We start from the raw sequence: 10,194 nt of genomic DNA, 5'->3' as shown, positions 1-10,194 counted from the left end.
ATCATCAAAATTAAACGAAATAAACATTTGAAATATATGAGTTTGTATGTAATGTATGAATATAATATACAAGTTTCACTTTTTAAATGGAATTACTGAAATCAATCTACTTTTTCATGATATTCTAATTTTATGACCAGCACCTGTATTGTATCAGGAGCTGAGTCATCTACTCTGATACAAATCAATAAAAAATACCATTATAGGTATTCCAATTTGGTACTTGTGATCGGGTTGGGACATTACTAATAAAAATGCAGTTTGCATATTTGATATTAAAACAGGAACTTTCAGCAGGTTGATGAGTTCAAAATCTAAAGTTAAAGAAAGGAATCACTGCAAAGTATAGTGTGCACCTATACATTTTTTTTAAGAATCATTATAAATATGTTGAAAAGTTTACAATTAACTTCTTACCGTAACTGCAGTAGATAAACTTGCGGTACTGGTTTCTATAATGTTAAATATGTTTTATACAAATATTTGATTGCACATTTGACCTAATTTCATTCTTACAGATTTTTATATGGCCAATGGCCTTTCATAGACATACAGGTATACAGTATATGTGTGTGTTTTTGAGTGTGTGTTTGAGTGTCCATCAAGAAGTTCTAGCTAATTCTTTAACACATTAAAGAGCATCTCAGACTCAAAGCAGTGTTGATCTGATCACACTGCTACACTTTCTTCAGTTTGCACATCACACTGCAGAGTGCCTTTTTTTAACTGCTGCTCTTTAAAGTCACAGCTCAAATAGTTTCTGAGCATTTGAAGTTTCTAATGCCATAACAGTATGTAGTGTCTTATCTGGGGGGTAGAATGAAGCGGCTTGGTTTCATGGCTCTCAAACTGTCATATCCTTTCTTCCCTGGTCCGGTTTAGGTGGTAGTCAACGCCTTGGTGGGCGCCATCCCTTCCATTATGAATGTGTTGCTGGTCTGCCTCATCTTTTGGCTGATTTTCAGTATCATGGGGGTCAACTTGTTTGCGGGCAAGTACTACTTCTGTTACAATGAGACGTCAGAGGAAATGATTTCTGTCGATGTGGTCAACAACAAGACCCAGTGTGTGGCGCTTATCAATGAGAACTTTACTGAGGTCAGGTGGAAGAACGTCAAGATCAACTTTGACAACGTTGGCGCCGGATACCTCGCCTTGTTGCAAGTGGTGAGAGCGTCACTCCTCCTTTTCTTTCGTGACTCTACGTTTTGTTTTGTTGTGTTTTTTCTTGCCAACTTGAATTTTATTTCTCATTTTCCTTTTGCACTATTAAATCCGCTTTATTCTCGTCACCTGGAGGTCTGTTGTTGCTTTAAACTTCATTTGCTTTTTTGCCTTCACAACATTATGAAACACCTTTTTCTTTATGTTCATTGTGTATTTAAGTACACTTCCACGTGATGTTTTCTTCATACACGTTTCTTCCCATGCACAAGCTGTACCACAGGACATTCATCAGTTTCGGTTTGAGTTTGACTGTTCTTTAATAATTAGAATCATTTGTATATATTTCTTCAACTTTTTGTGTGGCTGTTTTGTTAATTTGTACAAATGTATACATGTAATCATATTTCTCTTTTTAAAAAGGCCACATTCAAAGGCTGGATGGACATTATGTATGCTGCTGTGGATTCCAGAGATGTATGTTTTCTGCTTTATTGCAATGTTGCTCTACTGTCTCACTGTATGCTTGACAATGAGTAATGACTTTAAAAGATAGATATATTCACCTTCTTGTCAAGAGTTATACAATCATTTTAAACATTAAAGACCTAGTTTATACGGAGGCTGAGGACATACTTACTTGGAAATGTATTTTTATGACAATATTTTGAAATAACAAAGCTTATTTTCTTGAGATAAGGTAAAATATTTACTTATTTTGACATAGGAATGACCATTTTCTTCATACTTACTAGATTTTTAAAATCACATAAAACAAAGGAAGTATTTCATCAACAATCAGGGCAGTCATGATTCTGGCTAAGTTAAGTGAATAATGTCATAAAGAGAAAAATCTACCATTTATCATTGCGTTACAGTTATAGATTGTTGCCAAATGTTATAACACTGAAACTGAATGAAGAAACTGATTGAACAGAATAATCAACTTGTGATCTTGAGAAAATCCTATCAAAATTGAAACTAGCATTTCTGGAATTGATGCATATTGCCCGCCGTATTGTATGCCAAAATTTTAAACAAAGGTCTCCCACAATCTATTAGCTCCCGAAGTGTGTTGGAGATGACTCTCAGATGGATTTTAGCACAATAACCAAGTAATTTATAGCTATTTTTGTTTTTTCTATGGTTAATTAGCTGTGGTGGCCATCTTGAATTGAGTTGACTCCAAATGGAAATCAGTTGTAGACGTACCTTCAGTGGTTACTAGCTGAGAGTTTCAATACAACCCATCCAGTGGTTTAAAAGATAGTTTGCTTACAGGTTAACACACATACAGACAATTACTCTATTGTGTGCCTTTCTTGGCATTTGGTGATGATTCATAAAAGCAGGTTTGATCATTCTTGGCTTCCATAAGTTAGCAGCAGCAGCTGGAAAACTTAAATTATCATGAAAATGCATAATTAATGGCCTGGATCTGGATCCAGTTGTTGGTCAACCAGAGGAGCTGCAAGTCTTGTTACCTTTAATCAGCTTTGATTCCATTTAGGCCAACAGTTTTTCTTTTTTCTGTTTTGATGCTAAGCTAACTCATTTTCAAACAGTAAATAAGCACTACTCCGACAATGCTGTTTACTTGAAAATGACTCTATGTTTAAAAGTGGTTTCACTCTTCAAGGTGGAAGACCAGCCCGACTATGAAGTCAACATCTATATGTACATCTACTTTGTTGTCTTCATCATATTCGGGTCCTTCTTCACCCTCAACCTCTTCATCGGTGTGATCATTGACAACTTCAACCAGCAGAAGAAAAAGATAAGAGCTGTTCTGTCTCTAAATTTTCTGTTTAACTTTGACTTTTAATTTTGGACATGGTTATTATCAATTTTTTTGTTTATCTCTTTACTTTGGAGGTCAGGATATCTTCATGACAGAGGAACAGAAGAAGTACTACAATGCCATGAAAAAGCTGGGGTCCAAAAAACCGCAAAAACCTATTCCTCGACCACAGGTATGCTTTTTTTTGTTGCTACCGTGTGCCAATCATTAACACTAATATATTTGCCCATTGGCTCCTTAGTAAATCTTAGCCTCATTGCACTTTATGTCCTTCTCGTATTGCAGAACAAGGTCCAGGGACTGGTGTTTGACTTTGTGACACAGCAAGTCTTTGATATCTCCATTATGATACTCATCTGCCTCAACATGGTCACCATGATGGTGGAAACAGATGATCAGTCAGAACAAACAGAAAATGTCCTCTACTGGGTCAACTTCATCTTTATTGTAGTCTTCACCACGGAGTTCCTGCTGAAGCTCTTTGCCCTGCGTCATTATTACTTTACAAATGGATGGAATATCTTTGATGTGGTTGTGGTCATCCTGTCCATTGTGGGTGAGTGAGGTGGACAACTTGAAGCCATGAGCAGATGATTTCAAAAATGTTTTCCTCCTGAGTTTTGTTTTATTTTACTGGGAGACTCCTAATTTTTTTTTCATTTGTCTTTCCTTTTAGGAATGTTCCTCGCTGACATCATTGAGAAGTACTTTGTGTCCCCGACCTTGTTCAGGGTGATCAGATTGGCTCGTATTGGCCGTATCCTTCGTCTCATCAAAGGAGCTAAGGGCATCCGGACTCTGCTCTTTGCCCTAATGATGTCCTTGCCAGCTCTGTTCAATATTGGCCTGCTGCTCTTCCTGGTCATGTTTATCTTCTCCATCTTTGGCATGTCCAACTTTGGCTACGTGAAACACGGAGCGGGGATTGACGACTTGTACAACTTTGAAACCTTTGGCAACAGCATGATCATTCTGTTCATGATCACCACATCTGCCGGCTGGGATGGCTTACTGCTGCCAATTCTCAACTACCCACCGGACTGCGACCCCAACTTTGAGAACCCGGGTACTTCAGTGAAGGGCGACTGTGGTAACCCCTCAGTAGGGATCTTCTTTTTTGTCATGTACATAATCATTTCTTTCCTGATTGTGGTTAACATGTACATCGCCATCATTCTGGAGAACTTCAGCGTGGCCACAGAGGAAAGTGCTGACCCACTCAGCGAGGATGACTTTGAAACCTTCTATGAGATCTGGGAGAAGTTTGATCCCACTGCCTCTCAGTTTATCAGTTTTGCCAAGCTGCCTGACTTTGCCGATGCTTTGGAGCACCCGCTTCGCGTGCCAAAGCCCAACACCATAGAACTAATAGCCATGGACATGCCCATGGTGAGTGGTGATCGCATTCACTGCCTGGACATCCTGTTTGCCTTCACAAAGCGTGTGCTGGGTGACAGCGGTGAGCTGGACATGCTGAGGACGCAGATGGAGGAGCGTTTCGTGGCAGCCAACCCCTCCAAGGTGTCATACGAACCCATCACCACCACCCTTCGCCGGAAACAGGAGGATGTTTCCGCCAGAACCATCCAGAATGCCTACCGATCTCACCTCATCAGACGCGGCATCATCTTCAAGCGCATTTTGTCCAATAACAGGCTGGAGAATGGAGGGACCAACCAAGAGAAGAAGGAGAGCACACCGTCCACTGCTTCTCTGCCGTCGTATGACAGCGTGACCAAACCCGACAAAGAGAAGCAGGACAAAAACAAAGAAGAATGGGCAAAAAAGGAGAAGGACAAGAATCAAAAAGACGAGTGGGAATCCAAGTGTTAGGATCCAGAGACACAAAAATCCAGTAAAACACGATGAGATGAGATGAGACTCTGAGCCCAGACACCCAACAAATGTAGAAAAAAAAGAATCATTAAGAGAAAACAACAAAAACACAAAAAATGTTTACATACTTAAATACTACTGAGGCAATGTGGTTTCCTATGTCGTCAAAGACAGCTGAACCAAACACAATCAGTTTACTGTGGAACTCTGGCTGTATAGCGACCAAGTTCATAGAAATGGGGAGTAAATAAAAAAAAAAAAGATAAAAAAAAAAACAAAAAAACAACAACAACAACAAAAAAAACAGTGACTCATTGTGCTGGCCAATGGCACACGTTTTTTTGGGGGACCAACTGCCACAGAAATCACTGCTAAAAGTATTGTGAAATACCTGCCACCACCAAGTGTGGAATCCCGCTGCCAAGCTCCACTGCTATGGGACTGGATCACACAGATCCCAACAGAACTGTATCACAGTCTAAATGTGGGTCTGTAACACCGAGTTTACTAATCTTTATCCATAAGGAAACAAAAATCAGCAGAGAAACTTTAGCTTTGAGGGACACACTCTAGGGAGGGAGGAGTACAAACCAGTACTGTAGACAGAGATCTTATTTTATTTTTTTTTGTTCGTGCAGAGTAAACTGGCATCTTTACATTATTTGAGCAGCAAAAAAGAAAACAACATTTAGCCCACATCACCGGTCTTTTCATCCTCTTTTTGTAATACTGACATTCAAAAGAGACATTTTCTACACGGGCTGTCATGCTGAGCAGGTGCGGGTCATTAGTCAGTGTTTTGACTTGGGCAGAAGGAAGACTTGCTCAGACGGAGTTCCAGATAAATAATAATTTTTGTGCTTGTTAAATGCATAGAAACGACTTGCATGAAGGCATGTTTTGATCAGGAATCATGCATGAGTAATCATAGTCCACAAGACACTAATTCTCAGACCACTGCAGTGGCTTGACTATAGGTTTGAGGCTGTCCACTGAGGATGTTAGATAAATGGAAAGGGAAGATTTTGGATTATGATGTAGGGAATAGTTCGGGAACCGTGTTTGTAAGATCCTACCTTTCACTGCCTTTGTTTTTGAACAGACAGAGGATTTTATTCAGCCCCTAATGGAAAATGTAAGCACCCGTTCTCAGTCGGATCAGCCAACAGTGCAATAGTAAAGTTTTTTTGCTGCTTTGAATGTTGTTAGCGTAGAAAGAACGTGGAGTGTATGAGTGTTAGACATTAGAATATCCTCATGTTGAGGCTGCACAGAATTGGAACCAGATCTTAGGCTTAGATCTTTTTTTACTTACAGCCATCTAAAGGTCGCTTTTTTTTTTATTTGCTTCTGTTACAGCAGTGAGAGCAGGTGATGTTTCATGCCAAGGAATCCATATCTGGAACCAGTAAGAGTCCAATGTGCTACTGCTGTAGTTCCTGCAGAGGGGACAGAACTATGTTTTATATTTTGGTTTGGTTCATTTTCTTCTTTTGTGTTTTGTTCGGGGGCAAGTGGAAGAACTGAAAACTATGCCGAGGCAAAAACAAGTCATGAGTAATTTTCTTAAAGTTCATTTTTTTTGTACTGAATCAAGTCAGCGGGAGAATTTCCCTGGAAAGGGGGCTTTAGGCGGTGCTTTTAAGACAATTTGAGTTTTTCAGCTTTAGTGAAAAGAAAAGCCTTTAAGTATTTCACTGATGTCCCAGTGATGCAATCATTAAAAACAAAAAAACAGCTTTCGGTCAGTGAGAGTGACACCGACCGTCTGATTTAGCAGAGGTAGCAGAAAGTGATCACAAGGACGTGTCTTGTTTTGTGTGGCGTGTATGGAAAGCCGTGAAGGACTTGTGGTTTGGACTGTGGAATGGAATGAATTTGCTATTTCAGGGAGGTGAATACTTCAATAACAGCTTAAATGTGGACCAATACATAGATAGAGACCCTCCCTTCAGTGTTTCGACTGACTGCCATGAGAATTAGAGAGAAATGCAAGAGAAGAGGCCGACGATGGTGCTTTGGTCTGAGTCAGAGTGCTGAAAGTCCCATGTTTGTCAGTGTATCATTGTGCTTTTGTGGGACCTCTTAAACACTGTGTGGTCTTGGACCCAGGCTTGCACCATCTTTTAAACTCTTTCACCTGCTTAGCCAGAGACTGAGGGTAGAAGAGCTAACAATTGCTGAGAAAAAAAAAAAAGTAAAAAATTATCAACAGACCTCACATTGAAGCAGCTATGTTGTATAATAAACTTTGTGGGTGTTTTTCATATGAAGAAAAAAAAGAAGTAAACCGAGGAGTTGTGAAACGGCGAACCAGACACAACTGCCTCTATAAATGTTCTGCCATTTCTTTTCTACACAGGAGCGATGGTCCTATTTCTAAGTGGATGTCCAGACTTAAATCTGGTGTCCATCGTCACACCACTAATGCCATCTGGTGTGTTTAAACACTGCCTGTACCAAACCTCCCCTTCCATGTACAACAATAAATGAGGTCTGTTTACATTCGGAGGCGGCTGCGCACTGAAACCAAAAACATTCCCAATGAGAACCACAAGAGGAGCGAGTAACGTCATCCAATTTACCCGTGTTCATCTTGGATGTATTATTTTAGAATTATACATTCACATTTAAATAAATATAAAAGGATAAAAAAAATAAAAATAAAATAAAACAAGAACAACACATGTACAGTGCAGGCTATGTTGTAAATGGCACAATTGCTGAAAAAGAATGAACTTTTTGAGAGAAGCTATAAATATTGTACTATATTGTTTTATTTTATCAGCATGCTTTGTGTTTTTTGTAAATACAGAATTTTAAAAATGTTACTACTAATAATCAAAAAGTGAATAATAACAATAATATAGAATGGCTTCCAGCTATGCCCTTTGTCACATTTGTTACTTTTTGGATCTTTTGAGACACTTTTCACTTTGTTGACGGAGATTGAATGAAATATAGATATTATATAATACAAAAGATATATACATGTATACATATATGTCTATATGTATATACATAAAGCAGAAGAACACTGTCACATTTGATTTTATGTGCAACACGTTCTGTGGATGTCTAAAACTGGTTGTTTCCAGCACTCTTCTATGTTGGGGAAATTGCTCAATGTTACTGGATGTAGCCTGATCATGACGAAAAGGAAAATGTTACCAGCACATGTCTCACTTAACTGTTATATTTATCACCTTTGGGGTATAAAAGACACACCTGCAGTCACAAAAAAACAACAACAAAAGAACACCAAGGTGACTCTTCACTGCCCACCCGTTCTGCCGAAGGACGACTGAAAGCGACTTTTTACCCCCAAAAAGCCACACACATCAGTGCCATTACAGCTCAACAACACGTGCGGTCATGTTGTCATCCTCACTCTTCTTTTTCGTTCAGCCGTTCGTTTCCGTTCTTCCACTCGATGGCATGTGCCTTTTTTCTGCTTTTTCTGCAAATCTGGATGTCAACGCTACACTGGGGATAAACAACAACAAGGAGGAAGAAGAAGAAAAAAAAACAAGTAAATAGAAAAGGAGGGACAAATAGACGTGTTTTCGGAGGGTGGGGGGGTTTGGGGGTTCAGTAGAAGAATAATCAGGGAGTCAGAGGATCATCCAGACACCCTCCACGTCATTCTTAATATTCAACAGTGTGTGGTGTTAACAGAAAAAAAAACAAAAAACAAAAAAAACAGCTAGCTCAACAAAATGTCCTGTTCTTAGTGCTGTATGTGTGTCACTCACTTGGCTTGTGAAAAAGCAGCTTGCCTTCTATAGTTTGGTTTGAGTTCTTCTGTATTTCTGTTTCCATCTGAAATTTATTTTTGTATCAATAACTGATTATAGGAGTTATTCCTTTTTTTAGCATGGTTTGTTATGGGCTATTTTTTTTCTTTTTTTCTTTTTTCTTTGCTGAAAATTTAAAAAAAGAAGTGCTTTTTCAAACTGTTATCATTTGACACCGTGACTAAAGAGGATATACAGTACAATATGATGGTGTGTTGCACAACCACTTGGACTCTTGGTTTAGAAATATATGAAAGATTGTCTTCATTTGAGCACGAACCTTTTTATTACCAATAAAGCAGCCTTCCAGTTACAACGCCTCTGCTGTTTTGGTTTTGAAATTACACATTTGGTGCTCATAGGCGAGCTTTAGCTTTTCAAAATAGGCTTCAGTTCAAAATAGTTCAGGTTTTTCTTTGCGCTAGTTTGTTACAGTGCTGCTTGTTAAGTGTTTCACAGTGCTGTGCAAAAGTTTGAAAAGGTTCCTGTTGTGAATATGTTACTTTCAAGCAGCCAGAGTTTTGTGCAGTCTTTTAACGTGGTCTTCATCAACAGGTCTTCAGGCTTTTCTGAAAGATTTTCTCTGGACTTTGGCTGCTTTTTCACTCGTTTTTCCGCCCGGTCCTTGAACCTGATCGTGTCAGCGTACTGTGCTTAAAAAACACACCAGGAGAGCGTCTGTAACAGGAGATCTGAAAGTCATGTCTAAGAAACAGGAAAACTCCAGCACAGAGCTGGATCATCAGCTGTGCTGGTTCCTAAACGTTTCAGCTTTTGGTCACAGAATAAACATCAGATGTCTGACCCTGACTGTCGCTTGTGCAAACGAAGCTAATTGGCCCTTTAATAAAGAGCCTCAGCAACCATTAAACTGCTTTAAATGCATTTAGGACTACAGATTTAACAGTTAGACCTAAAAATGCTGATACTGGATCATCTGACCCACTGTGGAGTCCGTTTACAACCAGGGATCCACTGCATGCCAGACTTGTAGCCTTTTGCGTTGTGCCTAACGTTGATTAGCTGTAGCAGCCATTTTGAAGTGGCATGACTCTAAAAGTTAACCACCTGTAGATGCACAACTAATAAGTACCTCCTGTGAGTTTCATTAAAATCTGTCCAGTAGTTCACGAAGTATTTTTCTAACAGACATATAGGGTTGATGCCAGAGTTTTAGGCAAAAAAAAAGTGCAATGTGCAATTCTCATGGTACATGTTGGGGAGGATGCTCTGCTACTACCACACCAAATTTCAGCTCAATAGCTATAAAGATGGCTGAGTTATAGCCATTTTGTGTTCCCTAAGGTCAGTTGGCTGTGGCGGCCATCTTGAATCAGGTTGAAGCCAAAAGCATATCACTTGTAGATATACATCCAATGATTACTTTCTGCGAGTTTCATTAAAATCCGTCCAGTGGTCCTGGAGATATTTTGCTAACAGACAGACGGTAGCAAAAACACCGTCGCCCGCCTTGCATCTCGCATTGACGAGGTTCTGCTGCTGATCTGTTCTTCAAACCAGTTTCCTCCATTTCCTCCTCCTGTCCCATTAACTCTGGACCCCCCCCCCCAAGGAGTCACGTGGTCTCCCCCCCCC

General features: G+C 39.5%; 1 protein-coding gene across 5 annotated transcripts in view; it reads left to right on the top strand.

The window, feature by feature from the left end:
* Positions 1-8,911, top strand: part of scn8aa (sodium channel, voltage gated, type VIII, alpha subunit a) — a 52,340-nt gene extending 43,429 nt beyond the window's left edge. For all 5 annotated transcript variants that reach the window (XM_017430904.3, XM_017430907.3, XM_017430905.3 and 2 more), the window contains exons 22-27: positions 883-1,167; positions 1,588-1,641; positions 2,804-2,941; positions 3,033-3,137; positions 3,251-3,521; positions 3,642-8,911. In XM_017430904.3, coding sequence (XP_017286393.1) covers positions 883-1,167; positions 1,588-1,641; positions 2,804-2,941; positions 3,033-3,137; positions 3,251-3,521; positions 3,642-4,798 — 2,010 coding nt within the window. In that variant the 3' untranslated portion in view covers positions 4,799-8,911. The remainder of the gene's footprint in view (positions 1-882; positions 1,168-1,587; positions 1,642-2,803; positions 2,942-3,032; positions 3,138-3,250; positions 3,522-3,641) is intronic.
* Positions 8,912-10,194: the final 1,283 nt, after the last annotated feature.

Source organism: Kryptolebias marmoratus, linkage group LG8, assembly GCF_001649575.2.
Source record: "Kryptolebias marmoratus isolate JLee-2015 linkage group LG8, ASM164957v2, whole genome shotgun sequence".
Taxonomy (NCBI): Eukaryota; Metazoa; Chordata; class Actinopteri; order Cyprinodontiformes; family Rivulidae; genus Kryptolebias; species Kryptolebias marmoratus.
The sequence above is the reverse complement of the archived record's forward strand: the minus strand, read 5'-3'. Positions and strand labels throughout refer to the sequence as shown.